This window comes from Schistocerca piceifrons, chromosome X (genome assembly GCF_021461385.2).
Source record: "Schistocerca piceifrons isolate TAMUIC-IGC-003096 chromosome X, iqSchPice1.1, whole genome shotgun sequence".
Taxonomy (NCBI): Eukaryota; Metazoa; Arthropoda; class Insecta; order Orthoptera; family Acrididae; genus Schistocerca; species Schistocerca piceifrons.
This window is the reverse complement of record NC_060149.1, coordinates 510570894-510589073: the sequence shown is the minus strand read 5'-3', so window position 1 is coordinate 510589073 and position 18180 is coordinate 510570894. Positions and strand designations below refer to the sequence as shown.

The window sequence follows — 18180 nt, the reverse complement described above, 5'->3', positions numbered from 1 at the left end:
CACTGGCTGTGCTGTGTGCAGTCTGTGGCTGGTTTGCATTGTTGTTGGCTAGTGTAGTGTTGGGCAGCTGGATGTTAACAGCGCGTAGCGTTGCGCAGTTGGAGGTGAGCCGCCAGCAGTGGTGGATATGGGAAGAGAGGCGGCGGAATTTTGAGAGTGGACGATCTGGACGTGTGTCTATCAGAGACAGTAAATTTTTAATATTGGATATCATGGACTGATATATATATATATTATGACTTTTGAACACTATTAAGGTAAATACATTGTTTGTTCTCTATCAAAATCTTTCTTTTGCTAACTATGCCTATCAGTAGTTAGTGCCTTCAGTAGTTTGAATCTTTTATTTAGCTGGCAGTAGTGGCACTCGCTGTATTGCAATAGTTCGAGTAACGAAGATTTTTGTGAGGTAAGTGATTTGTGAAACGTATAGGTTAATTTGGTTAGGGCCATTCTCTTGTAGGGATTATTGAAAGTCAGATTGCGTTGTGCTAAAAATATTGTGTGTCAGTTTAGTGTTGATCAGAATAGGTAAAGAGTGAAATATTTGAGTACGTTCAGTTTTGCTCAGCTGTTTGAAAATCAAATAATGTAAGAGATTTATCAGCACAGTAATTCACTAATTTTTCTAAGGGGAAGTTTCAAGCTATTCATGTGCATTCCTACGTGTCTCTAGTGCTTCAGAGTTGTAGCAAGGTCGCAAACGTTACCAGACACGGCCCGATACTTTTGGCAGGTAAATAATAATTGTTAAAAAGTACTGAGACAATAAAACTAGAAGGGCCGTTATAGCTCACTCATTTACAATTTTCATACGTAAGCATCAGTTTCTATATTTTTCGTCATGAAATTTGTACACTGTCTAACTGTTCCATATAAGAAATCGTCATTGTATTTTTTAGTGCAAACTGCCACCTATTGATACATAAATAGACTCAAGTTGTAACGAAGGAAATCCATGGAGGCGACTGCTTAGATACACTGAGGTGACAAAAGTCATGGGAGAGCTCTTAATATGGTGTCGGAGGTCCTTTTGCCTGGCGTAGTGCAGCAGCTCTATGTGGCATGGACTCAACAATTGGTCGGAAGTCCCCTGCAGAAATACTGAGCTATGCTGCCTCTATAGCCGTTGATATTTGCGGAAGTGTTGCCGTGCAGGATTTTGTGCACCAACTGATCTCTCGATTATGTCCCATAAATATTCCATGGGATTCATGTCGGCTGATGTCGGTGACCAAATCATTCACTCGAATTGTCTAGAACGTTCTTCAAACCGATCGTGAACAATGTGGCCCAGTGACATGGCCCATTGTCATCCATAAAAATTCCATCGTTGCTTGGGAACATGACTTCCACGTGTGGCTGCAAATGGTCTACAGGTAGCCGAACATCCAGAGGACCCAATGCATTCCACGTAAACACAGCCCACACCATTATGAAGCCACCACCAGTTTTCACAGTGTCTTGTTGACAACTTGGATCTATGCTTCCGCGGTGTCTGCGCCACACTCGAACCCTACCGTCAGCTCTTAGCAACTGAAATCTAGACTCATCTGACCAGGCCACGGTTTTCCAGTTGACTAGAGACCAACCGCTATGGTCACGAGCCCAGGAGAGGCGCTGCAGGAGATATCGTGCTGTTACCAAAGCCACTGGCGTCGGTCGTCTGCTGCAATAGCCCATTAACGCCAGATTTCGCCTCACTGCCCTATCGGATACGTTAATCGTACGCCTCACATTGATTCCTACGGTTATTTCATCCAGTTTCCCTTATCTGTTAGCACTGACAACTCTACGCAAACGCTTCCGCTTTCTGTTGTTAAGTGAAGACCGTCGGACACTGCGTAGTCCGTGGTGAGAGGTAAGGCCTGAAATTCGGTATTCTGGGCACATCTTAACACGGTTAATCTCGGAATATTGAATTCCCTACCGATTTCCGAAATAGAATGTCCCACACGTCTAGCTCCAACTACCTCTGCGTGTCCTAAGTCTGTTAGTTCCCGTCGTGCGGCCATAATCACGTCGGAAACCTTTCCATATGAGTCACCTGAGAACAAATGACAGCTCCACTAATGCACTGCCCTTTTATACGTTGTGTACACGATACTACCGCCATCTGTATTAGTTCGTATTGCTAATCCCATGAATTTGTCACCTCAGTGTATATGGATATTCGCAAAAATCATCTCTTTTTAAATGATAATTAAATCGAAACCCTTACTGCCGACAGGTGTTGTTGATATACATCAATGGAGACAGCTGAAAATGTGTGCCCCGACCGGGACTCAAACCCGAGATCTCCTGCTTATATGGCAGACGCTCTATCCATCTGAGCCACCGAGGGCACAGAGGACAGGGCGGCTACAGGGACTTATCCCTTGAACACCTCCCGTGAGACCGACATTCCCAACCGTCCACAACCCACATTCGTGGTGTTCCTAATAGATATTTGCCCATTCACTCTTTACTCTCGCCAGACTAAGCTGACGAGTGCCGTAAGAGTTCGGGCAAAGCGTGCGCATACGCACAGAAGAAGGTCAATGGCCGGGTAGCCTTTAACGATATGAAGATGGTATCTGTTCCCGAAAGAACAGATACCATTGATGACCGTGCAGCTTCTCTAGAATGAAATGATAATTAAATCGAAACCCTTAGCTGCCGACAGGACTCGTCAGCTTAGTCTGACGCGAGTAATGAGTGAATGGGAAAACATCTATTAGGAACATTACGAATGTAGGTTATGGACAGTTGGGAATGTGGGTCTCACGCGAGGCATGCAAAGGATAAGTCCCTGTAGCCGCACTGTCCTCTGTCCTCTCGGTGGCTCAGATGAATGCCGGCACGGTAACTCAGCGTGTTTGGTCAGAGGGCTAGCTGTCCTCTGTAATAAAAAAAAACTGAGTTAATGGATCAACAACGAACTGACATGGGTGTCTTTCGACGTCCGCCCCGAGCAGATACAACTAACGAAAACGAACAAAATGAGACTAAAAAGAAAAATGGATAGAGCGTCTGCCATGTAAGCAGGAGATCCTGGGTTCGAGTCCCGGTCAGGGCACACATTTTCAGCTGTCCCCATTTTGTATACCAACAACACTTGTCGGCAGCTAAGGGTTTCGATTTAATTATCATTTCATTCTAGAGAAGCTGCACGGTCATCAATGGTATCTGTTCTTTAGCGAACTTGTGTACCTCGGGCACTAGCCAGCTAGGCACTATGCATGCACAGTGGAAGTATATATTGTAAGTGTCGAGGGGCGTACCGGGAAGTAGAGTAGGATGAGGGGGTTGAGCATGGTGCCCACGGCGTTGAAGACGATGAAGCAGAGGCTGAGCGAAGCGACGAGCAGCAGGAAGGGCGGGCAGCGCAGCAGGCGGCGCAGGACGCCCAGCGACGAGCCGCCGCCAGCCTCGCCCTGCTTCGACGCCGACATCTCGCGTACCGCCACGGCCACGCTCGGCGGCGTCGCCGGCTTGTCCTGGAAGACTGAACACTCTCTTCCCTCAGCAGAGCACCGCATTGCAAATCGCGGATATCAATCACTGCTACTATTATTTCGGTTGGATTGCTTGAGCAATTTAATAGCATGTTTTATAAATAAACTTTACGCAGTAGTTATGAATGACTTGTGGTCAGTTTATTTTCAGTATCCTTATGTTTGTGTGTGAGGCGATGCCAGTTCCTAAACAGACACAAAGATGAAATCGCCGTTCCAGGAGAATGGACTGGACGGACATATACATTACTGGCCATTAAAATTGCTACACCATGAAGATGACGCGCTACAAATGATTAGCTTTTCAGGGCATTCACACAAGGTTGGCGCCGGTGGCGACACCTACAACGAGCTGACATGAGGAAAGTTTCCAACCGATTTCTCATACACAAACACCAGTTGACCGTTGTTGCCTGGTGAAACGTTGTTGTCATGCCTCGTGTAAGGAGGAGAAATGCGTAACATCACGTTTCCGACTTTGATAAAGGTCTATCGCGATTGCGGTTTATCGTATCGCGACATTGCTGCTCACGTTGGTCGAAATCCAATGACTGATAGCAGAATATGGAATTGGTGGGTTCAGAAGGGTAATACGAAATGCCTTGCTGGATCCCAACGGCCTCGTATCACTAGCTGTCGAGATGACAGGCATCTTTCCGCATGGCTGTAACGGATCGTGCAGCCACGTCTCGATCCCTGGGTCAACAGATGGGAACGTTTGCAAGACAAATGGTTCAAATGGCTCTGAGCACTATGGGACGTAACTTCCAAGGTCATCAGTCCCCTAGAACTTAGAACTACTTAAACCTAACTAACCTAAAGACATCACACACATCCATGCCCGAGGCAGGATTCGAACCTGCGACCGTAGCGATCGCGTGGTTCCAGACTGTAGCGCCTAGAACCGCTCGGCTACTCCGGCCGGCGTTTGCAAGACAACAACCATCTGCACGAACAGTTCGACGACGTTTGCAGCAGCATGGACTACCAGCTCGGAGAGCATAACTGCGGTTACCCTTGACGCTGCATCACAGACAGGAGCGCCGACGACGAATCTGGGTGCACGAATGGCAAAACGTCATTTTTCGGATGAATCCAGGTTCTGTTTGACTCAATGCCCAGGCGTAACGAGGCCGTTATTATGGCCAGAGGTGGTTGTTCTGGGTACTGATTTCTCAGGATCTATGCACCGAAATTGCGTGAAAATGTTATCACATGTCAGTTCTAGTATAAAATATTTGTGCAGTGAATACCCGTTTATCATCTGCATTTCTTCTTGGCGTAGCAATTTTAATGGCCAGTAGTGTAACACACAGAGTTGCAAACATCCTAAAGAGACTGGGCTTCCAAATAGCATGTAAGACTGGGCACACCCTCCAATCACACCTAAGCCAACCAGCTACCGAGAGGTACAAATTCCAACAATCAGGAATATATAAACTTCAATGTCAAAGTTGTAATGCAGTATACATAGGCATGACATGCAGGAACTTTAAAACACGATTTAATGAACGTATCAGGTGTTGGAAGTACGAAACAAACCATTCCGTATTTGCAGAACATTTAAAATATCATAACCACCATCCTACAAATATGGAACAAGAAATGAAAATCATGGCCGGCCGTTGCGGCTGAGCGGTTCTAGGCGCGTCAGTCCGGAACCGCGCTGCTGCTACGGTCGCAGATTCGAATCCTGCCTTGGGCATGGCTGTGTGTGATGTCCTCAGGTTAGTTAGGTTTAAGTGGTTCTAAGTTCTAGGGGACTGATGACTCAGAGCCATTTGAACCAATTATGAAAATAATGAGAATAAGCAGCCATGCAAACATACAAATGCAAGAAAACTTCCACATTCAGAAAGTCATCGCTGAAAATAAACATGTGATAAATGAACAAACACACATCAGCATAGGCTCCCTACTACACTGAATAAAAGAAATTATAAGATAAAAATCGTCCCTCTCACACAGTGAGGGGGGAAAAAATCTCTCCCCTTCCTTCGCCTTCTGGACACACACACACACACACACACACACACACACACACACACACACACAAATGCATACACAAACAGATCACAGATACTTCAATAATTTACACTCGAGAGTTGGCAATAACATCTGACAGTCGGCAACACACACCAAAGCATTGCATCAAAACGAGTGTTCAGTGGGAAAAACCGCAAATCGGCATATATAAGAAGAGGAACAGCGCCAAAAATGGAACAGGAAAAATGGAAATGAGCGTTTGGGGTCATTGGCTGGGAGCCCACTTATGGGGCAGGTCCGGCCGCCTTGGAGCAGGTCTTATTACATTCGACGCCACATTGTGCGACCGGCGCGCCGGATGGGGAATTTCGATGATGAAGACAACACAACACCCAGTCCCTGAGTGAAGAAAATCCCCGGGAATCGTACCCGGGCCCCTTAGGAGGGCAGTCCGTCATGCTGACCATTCAGCTATCGGGGTGGACAGGAGCATAATATGTAGTAAATCGTCCACGCAACCTATCAGTACAGTTCAAAAATATTACCACATAATAGCAAACACCAATCACCAGAACTGTTTATAACCTATAGGTACATTGACCAAAACGTAAACTAAATAGCAAAAATATGTTCATATTCCACGCCACGGAAGATGCCTTGCAGAAAATAAAGGCGAAACGCGTATGGCACGAAAATTGTGTTTCATTCAGTTGTAGTCAGACGGTCCATAAAATAAAAATTATCAATATACCGTAACATTACACGCATCTGAGGAAGAGAGGACTACAAAAGTTGAAGCTTCTTGTGACACACTGATCTAGCGTGAAAGTAGTAGTAGCATAGACAAGTTAAGGAACCAATTTTTTGTGATGGTAATCTTGATGTTGTGGTGCACCCTGTACGTGAAGGAATCTTTTTTTTTCCTTTATTGTTATTTCATTGCCCTTGTCTCATATGGGCAGGGGCGGGGCGGGGCGTTGGGCTGTGGCCGGGCTATCAGTCAGCACTACAATTCTCCGCTCTTTAGCCAAACACATTAGAAAATTTTACAACGAGAATATTTAAAAAAACTTGGATTTTTCTCTATTTCAAATTAAAACTCAAAGACAGACAGTTAAAAAAATAGAAATACGAGTATATACATTTTGAAAACACATCGCAGGAAGGTGAAATTCTGATAAAAACACCGAACCACAGCACTTTCACATAAAAACTGTAGGACCTGCACTAGGGTTACAGATATTGCCAGAGGAAATAGTATGTTCCCTGGGGTTGAGGGTTCTGTCGAATATGAAAAACTATGGAGATGAGAGGTAGGAGCTGAGGTGGATAGTGGGAAATACAGTCTGTGGGGACGACAGATGGTGAGGAGGAGAGTGTCGTATGGGTAGGGCAATGATTGCAGGAGGAAATGGATCGGGATGAATGCAGAGGGAAAGGAGAGAGGAGCCCTGGAGTAGAGTGGGATAGGTGGGGAAGAGTTGAAATTGGTAGGAGGGATAAATATCAGGGCGGATCTCATTGTCTGGGAGAGGGAGTTGGTTGAATTTGCTTTCGGATAGGATATGGAGTGTATGGAGGTGTAGTGATGGAAGGATGTATTTTTGAAGGCGCAGCAGCATACAAGGGTTGGTGATCAGAGATTGGTGTGATTGGAATATTATTTGCAGACAGCATAGGAGATGCAGAAGTGTTCAATGTGGGTGAGGAAGGGTGGAAATTTGATGAGATGGTAAAGGATCCAGATGGGGGAAGATAAACAGGTGTGTAAAGGAAGACAGAATGCGTGGCGTTTGAGGATTCAGAGGGACTTACCGAACTTTGGTGGGACAGAGATCCATGTAACATTTGCATAGCAGGGGTGGGCCAGTTCAGGGTTGTGTAGGTGTGGAGAATAGTGGAGCAGTGTAATTCTCAAGTTCAGCCTGTTAGTAGTTTTAGTCTATTGTGGTCTTTCTGTTGGATGGTTGGCAGGTGAGGTTTCCACATTAGTTGCTGATCAAAGGTTAGTACAAGATATTTTAGTGTGTTAGTTAACTGGATAAGACAGTTACAAATGATATGGTAGAAGTAATGGATGTACTGCAACCTATAATCATTGCCTGGGTTTTGGAGGGGTAGTTCTTGAGGAGTCATTAGTTGAACCAGGAGGTAAACTGACAGATGGGTTTGGAGCAATCGTTGGGATTTCTGGAGTGTAGGGTAGAGGGCGAGAAAATGGTGTCATCAGAATACTGAAGGAGGTGGACCGGCGGACGTGGTTTGGGCATATCAGCAGTGTAGAGGAGATGAAGGAGAGGAGGGAGGTCAGAGCCTTAGGGCACACCTGCAGTGGAATGGAAGGTATGGGAATTGGTAATTTTAATAGTGACAAAAGTAGGAGCGACTAGAAAGGAAGGATGCAATACGGCTGACATACTTAATTGGAAGTGCTTAGATCTGTAGTTTGAATAGGAGACCAGAATGCCATATGCAGTTGTAGGCCTTTTCGAGGATGAGGGTGACAAAAATAGTGGTTTTATGGTAGTCGAGTTGATGGGAGAGGAGATGGCTGAGGTGCAGGAGGTGGTCATCAGAGGTGACATTGGGATGGAAGCCACACTGGTTAATAGGAAGGAGGTGGTGTTTGTTCAAGTGTTGCTGGATGCATCAGGTGAATATGGATTTGAAAATCTTGCTAAACAATGAGGTGAGACAGATCGGGAGGTAGGAGATGGTATCTGTAGGAGGTTTTGGGGGGGGGGGTTGAGGAGAAGCAGGATTTTGGAGTTTTCCATTGTTGAGGATAATAAGCTGTGGAAAGGATAGTGGTATAAAGGGTTGCAGGTGTGATGACAAAGAAGAGGGAGCATTCTTTGAGGTGTCGATAAGTAATGCAGTCGTGACTGGGGAAGCATTGCATTTTTTGTGGAGTACTTGTGTTATACCCTTTGCTGCAGCTGGTGTATTTAATTCTGTTTGTGATACGTTGTCCATGTACTGGAATCTGGGAGCCAGGGGTGGGACAGCGGTTTTGTATGTTCATGGGTGGTAGGGGAAAATGAGTAATCAAAATGTTGGTCATCAAGGATGGAGAAAATACCATACAAATAGGATGCAAAATGGTTAACTTTGGTTGTCAGGTAAGGGATGGTTTCATGGAGAAGTACGTAGTAAGGTAAGGGGTTATTGCTAGTGACATGATGGAAAGCTTTCCAGTGATCAGAAGAGTTAATGGGGAGTGTGGAATTGAGTGTAGTACACGTCTGGCGCCAGTCCAGGTGTGTGTGTGTGTGTGTGTGTGTGCGCGCGCGCGCGCGCGCGCGCTTGTGTGTGCGTGTGTGTGTGTGTGTTTTGCAGTCAGTAAATTCCTGATTTGTCTCTGTTTGTTGCCAGTGGCGTGTGAGTGTAGCCTGATCACGAGTATGCAAGAAGGGGCAGTACATGCGACGGGATTGTTGGAAGAGTTGTAGGGTTTGTGGCGAGGAGGTTAGGGTGGAGAGGAATATAGTCTTGGTAGGAATGTAGGTGGATATGGCATCTGACAAGGTCTGCTGCAGGAAGAATCTGGACTGACAGATATCATCAGGTTGTTGGAAGGACAGAGGATGGCTACCAGTCTGGGCCTCTATGGATTCCCAGTAGGCATTCCAGTTGGCCCAGGAGTAGTTTTGGATGGAGTTGGGATGGGTTGCACAGGGCTGAAGTAAGGACTAGAAGATGGTGAGGAGTACAGGTTGGTGGTCACTTCCTATAGAATCGAGGACTACTGCACTGATGTGTCCCAGGAGGTTGAGAGACACTAGGATGACATCAGGGGTGGTGTTGCTTCCAGCACAGGTGTGATATGGGAGGACAATAATTTTACCTTGCAGGGAGGTGGTAAACTGTCGCCACTGCTGAAATTCTGCAGAGGACCGACTATGTATGTTGAGGTCTGTGGCAATAACATAGGTGGAAAAACTACAGTCTATGTGGGTGAAGAAGTCATTGGGGATGGGATGATTAGGTCAGATGTAGATGGTGGCACAGTTGATGGTTAGGGATTGGAAAAGGATGATAAGGATAAAGTGGTAGGTTGTAGCATTGTATAACGGTTGTGGCAGAACAGGGATGTTCTTTTTGTATTCAACAGCAACTGTGCGTCTGGCCAGGAGAAGGGGGTTATCTGTGCACTGGAGGACATAGGGAGAGGTTTGGATGGTGTGATAGGGTTGGAGGAATGTTTCATTAAGGATAAATGTATGGACTTTGTGTTGGGATAGGGTAAGTAATGGAGGATTGATGTAGGGGGGGGGGGGTGAGGTAGAGGACGTGCTCCATGTGGTGACAGTGGGAGCAGGAGATGGAGAAGTCTAGTTGGGTGGTCCATGATGGCGGAGAATGATGAATGTCGTTGACTGTAATGAGCGGACTCCGAAGCGGCGCTGGGAAGACGACGACGAGTTGTGGTGAAGTTGTGCACGATGAGAATGTCTCCGATGTGACAAGGATGGAAGCAGCTATGTCAGGGGTAATGCGATGGCGGCGATCAACAGATGGAGGTGGCGACGATGACAAACACGCGATGAAACTGCGGTTACGCTGACGGAGGCGAAGACTGGCAGTGAAGATGCGCGCTGGCGACGATCAGTGCCGTGGGCGAGATGATGCGAAGATGATCACAGGCGGTGAAAGTGAATGGGTAACAAGCGCTGACGGTGAAGGTGATGACACGTAGCGAGGCCTGGCAGCGAAGATTTGAAACTGTTCCCTATCGGAAATTAAACCCTGAGAGCAGCCCAGGCACTTCTTATTCCCGAGAGAAAGAGGGGCTCCAGCCCTCGAATGTCCGCAAAGGAATACTGCTAACGTTGACAGTTCAGAGAGAAGATGAAATTTCGACTTTTCTCATGTTAAACACAAACAGTTTTTTTTTTTCTGAATGGTCAGCTAAGCAAGATGACGCAGTGGATAAGATTTAGGACACTAGACTCTATTTCAGAATTAAGACGAATGCCAATTCTTGAGTCCTCAGTCGCTTTTGGATCCCTTTAACACCTATTCCCCATCACACAAACATTACGAACAGCATAACTGAATGCAATACGCAATGTGACTGTGCTATATGAGTTACGGAAAGTATTAGAAGAAAGAGAGATTACGTTATCTGCACAAAGTACAAAGCATAATTCCTAAAATGCCGAAGCAGCTTATGTATAACGGAAAGCAGATGCCAAATGGCGGCAGAAGTAGTTCCCAACAGTAGGTATAAAGTAACGAAACTCACTCAGTTACATGATGATTATGCAGTAGTTGTAAACGCTGTCCCTGTTGATACTAGTTGGTTTATGGACAGTATGCACTTTCAGCACCGTGGGGCAGTATCAGTACCTATCAAAAATTAAAACACATCCGTCAGGCGCTTTATGGTAAGTTTGTTACGTATAGTGTTGATGCAGATGCTCAGTGTATCCCGTGGCACAGTGGAACATCACGTAATGGAAGTCATGAGTATGAAGAGGCGAGTCTGAAGCTGCCATTGTATATGCTTAATTTGTCAGGAAATCCATCTACTTACCAAACGGTGCTAGCGCAAGCTCTAACATAGACGTTACCTCTACAAGCATCTCAACACTCGGAAGTTACCTCAGGAGAGACAATTAGCTACCATAATTTGATAAAGTACAGTCTAAGAAGGGAAACCGAGAGGTAATCCTTAATTCATTCGTTAAGATAGTAAGAAATTTTAAAAACGGTGGACTGGGAGTTTCTGTCAGATTCTGTATCGAACTTTCAATTGAATTACCCTCTCTGTTACCCATAAGCCCCTCGAAAAAAGAAAAAAAAAACGATGTCCAACAGTTGGAAAAAAGCACAGCTCACACACGTCTGCAAAAGGTAGCAGTAGTGAACCACAGAACTACATCCAGTATCCTTGACATCCATTTGTTCTAGCGTCTTAGAATATATTCTCAGATCATATGTAATGAGGTATCTTGAACAGATGCCAACAGACATGGATTCTATAAACATCGATGCTATGAAACCCAACTCACACTTTTCTCATATGACGTCCTGAAAGCCACGGATTCAATCCGGTAGGTGTAGTATTACTCGTTTTCCGAAAAGCATTTGACTCATTATATTCAGGATTTCTTGGTAGGGAGGACGCAGCATGTTATCTTGGATGTAGAATCATCTACATATGCAGAAGTAGTAGTGGCCCAGGAGAGTGTGTTGATACCGTTTCTGTTCATTTGTATATTAATGACCTAGCAAACAATGTTAATAGTAACCTCATACTTTAAAAAAAATTTCAGTTATCTATAATGAAAAACTGCATAAAGCTGAGCAAATGTTCTATCGGACCTTGATAAGATATCAAAGCGGTAAAAAAATTGGCAACTTCCTTTAAATCTACAGAAATGTAAAACTGTGCACTTCACAAAACGAAAAACATAGTAGCCTATCACTACCGTATTAGAAAAGCACAGCTGGAATCTGTCAATTCTTACGAATACCCAGATGTAACACTTTGTAGAGATATGAAACGCAATCTTCACATAAACTTAGTCGTAAGTAAAGTGGGTGGCAGACTTCGGTTCTTTGATAGAATACTTCGGAAATGCAATCTTTCTGCAAAGGAAATTGATCACAAAACACTTGTGCGACTCATCATAGAATATTGCTCAAGTGTGTGGGACCCGTACCAAATAAAACTAACAGAGGTACTGAGTGTATACAGAGAAGGGCAACACGAATGTTCACAGGTTTGTTTGACGCATGGAAGAGAATCATACAGAAGCTGCAGAAACTGAACTGTCAGACACATGAAGGTAGATACAAAATATTCCGAGAAAGCCCACTTAGTGGGTGCAGCGCTTAAATCCGGACAAATTTCAATTTGAATTTCCCGCCATATCGTAGCGATTGGCGTTCTTGAAAGCCACAGGCACCTAGTAAACTGTCATAAACTCAGAATGGCAGAGATGTTACGGACAAGTGTGGAGTCCAACCAAAATCCGCGATTATCGAAAGTCTTCGTGCTGGGCGTCCGCCAATTGAAGTAAAAAGTGGTTCAAATGGCTCTGAGCACTATGGGACTTAACATCTCAGGTCATCAGTCACCTAGAACTTAGAACAACTTAAACCTAACTAACCTAAGGACATCACATACATACATGCCCGAGGCAAGATTCGAACCTGCGACCGTAGCAGCCCCGCGGTTCCGGACTGAAGCGCCTAGAACCGCACGGCCACCTCGGCCGGCCCATTGAAGTATTACGATTCTTCGGGTACCCGAGATCAACTGTTTACGATATTTTGCTCAAGTATAATGCTTCGGAGACGTCTGGGGTTCACGTTATAGGTGTTGTGTCCAGTGAGGGTGATATCATGCTGTCACATTTCTTTGAAAAGGGAAAGACTGTCACGAAAGAAGTTTATCTGCAAGTTCGGACGAATGTCGTGAAACCGCGGATGATAGCTGTGGCCTCGGGGAGACTATATGTCTCTCAACAGAACGGTGCACCGACTTACAAGAACCATTTACTCCAAAACTGGCTCTCAGATAACGTTGACATGTTCTGGTCTAAGGCGTTCTGGCCCCCAAATAGCCAGGATGTGATTCCCCTCAATTATTATGTTTGGAGCGTACTTGGGAGAGTTGCCAATAAGACGGGTTACCCTAATGTCGCATCTCTACGCACCGCTATCGAAGCAGCATTCCCGAATATGGACAGTGCTGTTTCAAAGAGTGCGTGCGATCGCTTCAGGACAAGACTGGAGGCAGTCATTGCGTCTAATGGGGGGTTACGTCGAGTAATGTTACTCTTAAAAGATACCAGTACTTACAGGTAAGAGGATTTTCCTTTTCATTTGTATTTTGTTTTACTCCATTTACTTTAAAAAACGTTTCATTTGTCGGAATTTAAGCTCCTCACCCTGTAAACAGTTTCAAGAAACAACTTTAAATAAGGACTCTAGAAATACTCTACCTCCGTACCGTTCCCGTAGGGATCATGAGGACAAGATTTGATTAATTACAGCACACCCAGAGGAATTTAGACAGTCATTCTTCCCGCACTCCGTACGTGAATGGGATGGGAGGAAGCCCATAAAACGGGTAAAATGGGAAGTAACGTCTGCTACGCACTGCACAGTGGTTTGGAGACTATGGATGTAGATGTAGGTGTAGATGTCGCTCTTTCGTAACTGTGAATTTTTGTGAATCCAGGGGCATCTCATCTGCAAATCTGTGTACTATGTCTTTTGACAAGAGCATGCAGTTTGGAATGCGTAAAGGGGCTTTCTCATTAAAGTAAACCAAAGACAAAATGCGTCTGGTCGCAGAAGGATCTGTTGTGCGAGCTTCACCTGCTGTTAGTTTTCTCGGCGCATGATTCAAATTTAGTGCTCTAAATAATCCCTAACCCTTTTTATCAGCTGTTCTCTTGCCAGTGATGAGACGTGCTGACGATTATATGGCAAGTATTTTCGCCTCTGTGATCAGATGTCCTTCTTGTTGCCATGTCAGTTAGCTTAAGGGAGGAAATCTTGAGGGCCGGTCCACGATTTGCCTATGAGTCGGCTAAACTTTGTTCTGTGTTAAAATCTTTAATGTTGTTGACCTGTCTATCCCAGTTGCTAATAATGTTACAGTAATTAATTTTTGATCCATTTGTTTTGACATACTCGTTTCGCCTCATTTTATTGAAGCATATTAAGCAACCTGAAATACAAACACCCTTTTTTTCTTACATGTCGCAATTCTAATTCACATATTTTGCATTGTACTCATTAGTAACAAGGAGATATGGCACGGCATTTTCTTGTGATTTATAATTTACGGTTTGCGATAATGTCTCACTACACGTCTCCTCACTTCTCTGCTAGTGAGGCTGTTTTTTGGCCTGCAACGCCACCAACACCTCACAGGACAGCGCGCAAACTGCACACACACACTTTTGCAGTACGTTATTGCGTTCAGTTTTCTGTAGTGTTGTTAACACGAGTATGTATTTAGAGGAAGAGAAAGAGAGAGAGAGAGAGAGAGAAAGCCGGTGCTTCAGTTTGGAACCGCGTGACCGCTACGGTCGCAGGTTCGAATCCTGCCTCGGGCATGGATGTGTGTGATGTCCTTAGGTTAGTTAGGTTTAAGTAGTTCTAAGTTCTAGGGGACTGATCACCTCAGATGTTAAGTCCCATAGTGCTCAGAGCCATTTGAACCATTTTTAGAGAGAGAGAGAGAGAGAGAGAGAGAGAGAGAGAGAGAGAGGAGTCAGCGTTATACCTATTTCATATTTTCAGAGAGGTTTAGTACTCAGTAGTTGTTTACGTGTTTTTGGCCATTTATTGGCTACTAGCATGGCTTTTAGGGTATAACAATTCTCTCAAAATGAGGTGATTGATATGATTATACTGTATGTTCTCATAATATCATTGTCTTACTCTATATGGAGAGAACGTCGTTATCAGGAGAAACAAAACTGGCGTTCTACGGATCGGAGCGTGGAATGTCAGACCTCTTAATCGGGCAGGTAGGTTACAAAATTTAAAAAGTTCGGTGGCAGAGGGAACAGGACTTCTGGTCAGGTAAATATAGGATTATAAATACAAAATCAAATACGGGTAATGCAGGAGTAGATTTAATAATGAATAAAAAATAGGAACACCGGGAAGCTACAACAAACAGCACAGTGAACGCATCATTGTAGCCAAGACAGACACGAAGCCCACCCCCACCAGAGTAGTACAAGTTTATCTGCCAACTAGTTCCGTAGATGAGGAAGAGATTGGAGAAATGTATGATGAGATAAAAGAAATTATTCGGGTAGTTAAGGGAGGCGAAAATTTAATAGCCATGGGGGATGGAATTCGATAGTACGAAAAGGAAGAGAAGGAAAAATAGTAGGTGAATATGGACTGAGGGAAAAGAATGGAAAAGGAAGTCGCCTGCTAGAATTTTGCACAGATCATATTTTAATCATAGCTAACACCTGGTTTCAGAATCATGAAAGAAGGCTGTATACGTGGAAGAGACCTGAAGACACCAGAAGGTTTCAAACTGATTATATAATAGTAAGAAAAAGATTTAGGAACCAGGTTTCAAACTGTAAGACATTTCCAGGGGAAGATGTGGACCCTGACCACAATTTATTGGTTATGAATTGTAGATTAAAAGTGAAGAAACTATAAAAAGGTAGGAATTTATGGAGATGGGACCTGGATAAACTGAACATACCAGGGGTTGTAGAGAGTTTCAGACGGAGTATTAGGGAACGACTGACAAGAACAGGGAAAAGGAATACAGTAGAAGAAGAATGGGTAGCTTTCAGATATGAAATAGTGAAGACAGCAGAGGATCAAGTAGGTAAACAGACGAGGGTTAGTAGAAACACTTGAGGATAGAAATGACTAAAAAATGAGATTGACAGGAAGTGCAAAATGGCTAAGCAGGAATGGCTAGAGGACAAATGTGAGGATGTAGAAGCATATATCACTATGGGTAAGATAGATGCTGCCTACAGGAAAATTAAAGAGACCTTTGGAGAAAAGAGAACCAACTGTATGAATATCAAGAACTCTGATGGGAAACCAGTCCTAAGCAAAGAAGGGAAAGCGGAAAGGTGGAAGGAATATGTAGAGAATCTATACAAGGGCGATGTAGTTGAAGGCAATATTATGGAAATGGAAGAGGACGTAGATGAAGATAAAATGGGAGATATGATACTGCGTGAAGAGTCTGACAGAGCACTGAAAGACCTAACCACTTTGTCACGCTTCGAGGACCGAACCAATCTTCAATATGTCACGGAGTCCACAAACCTTAAGCTCGTACATTTCGTGACTCCCGCACGGGGCGAGAAAGATATTTTACCATCATTTTTGCGCCTCTAGGCATGGATATATCATTGATGGTTACAATGTCCGTGTTTGTACAGTGTCTGTATTTTCCCATTTTAGTGTTCCTCACGTCTTAAGTATAGCAGGTGCCAGACTTCGGTTCGTTGGTAGAATACTACAGGGATGTAATCAGCCTGCAAAACTAAACTGCTCACAAAACACTCATCTGATCCATTATAGAATGTTGCTCAAATGTGAGGGAGCATAGCAAATAGAACTAACAGGGGATATTGACTGTATACAGAGAAGATCAGCACTAATGTTCACAGGTTTGTTTGATCCATGGAAGAGGGTTGCACAGCTCGGACCTCAGCTTCAGACATAAATGCATGCATGCACGCATGAAGGACACTGCAGTGTGAGGACACAGACACTGTATAAACAAAGACATTGTACCATCAGTGATAATTGCTGTAATACTTCCAACGTTTAATTTGTTCCTTACAACTTGTGCTAAAAATTCCGCTAGGTATTCTTACATACACAGCATTGCAGCTTTGGCATTCAAGCTGATACATGTCTCTCTGTTTCGCTTTCTCTCTGTTGTGTGTTGAGCGGTACAAATTTGCTTGGACGATGTTTATTGTTTTGTATGCTACACAGAGACGTATTTCTTTAGAATATGTGCAATAAGGCCTTATGTCTTTAGAATTTAAAAAATCTATATATCAAATTATGTATGCGTGTCATTGCTTACAATATCCATTTATTTTTTGTTGCGTAATCGTCATGTGGATGTGTTGTCATTGTGTGTGATCTGTTGATTTATATCTGTGTCGTTTTTATTTTGCATATTAGTTTGCACTGTCATACCTATTGCCCATTGCTATCTATTTTATTGTTGGTATATTTTTTCTCTTGATTTCTTATGCTAAGTGGAATACTGTGTATAAGATGTGTCTCAGCGCAGCATGCGTTTGCTTCTGGGAATGATTGGATGTGGAGTATGATATTTCATCCGTGGCTGTTGGTTTTCAGGTCACTGATGATGCTACACTACTGTAATTTGAGGCGAAACCCATATGGAAAATCATCAATAAACAAGAATTACATTTATTCAGTTGCATCCAGACATAGTCCCAATGTCATTAATTAAATTTTTCTCTGTGTTTAGTCACTGTAAATATGTGTTTTCCTGCTATTTCTTCGATAAAACGAGATGCACACTTGTTAAGAAACTGTGATTTAATGGAGAGCACAGATCTTCAAATACACTTCTAGTCATCCTTATTTAGGTTTTCTATGGTTCCTCTAAATCACACTGGGCAAATGTTGTAACAGTTTCTTATATAAGTCAATAATAAGTTCATTTCCTAAGCCACCACCGCTGAATGTTGAAATTCCTGCTTGCCCTTAGCTAACAGATCTCAAAGTAAGGATTCGAGTTCAGTCCCTCACATTCGCTTAATCACTGCCAGAAAATGTTCTCAGAAGTGTCCTCTGAAACTACTAACGGATTAGAAGCTCGAAATTAATAAAAGAGAGAAAATGAAAAGCGATTAGCATGCTGAACGTGAAAGCACCAACATGCCAGGAAAGTTTTCATTTTTAATGACACACTCCAAATCATGACGTTTATTGTGAATGGAATGTATGGAATACGTGAAAATTAACTCATCAAAAGGGGAAACCAAGCAAACTAACACTTCAATGTGTAACTTCACAACTCCAGCGTGTTACTTAAAACCTCGAAAGATACTGAATAATTGCGTTATAATTTAAGTAAGGAAATGCTGTTCAGAGCAAAATTCAACAAATAAAGACTATTATTGAGTATCAGACATGGGAGGTAAACATGAACTCTGTAGGAACCTTCTGCACTGCAGTACAT

The 18180-nt window shown here is 43.7% G+C and overlaps 1 protein-coding gene across 1 annotated transcript in view; it reads right to left on the bottom strand.

Moving 5' to 3' along the window:
- LOC124722467 (uncharacterized MFS-type transporter C09D4.1-like) overlaps positions 1 to 18180 on the bottom strand; it is a 176161-nt gene that overhangs the window by 72469 nt on the left and 85512 nt on the right. Inside the window, exon 4 of the mRNA XM_047247623.1 lies at positions 3264 to 3487. Coding sequence (XP_047103579.1) covers positions 3264 to 3487 — 224 coding nt within the window. The remainder of the gene's footprint in view (positions 1 to 3263; positions 3488 to 18180) is intronic.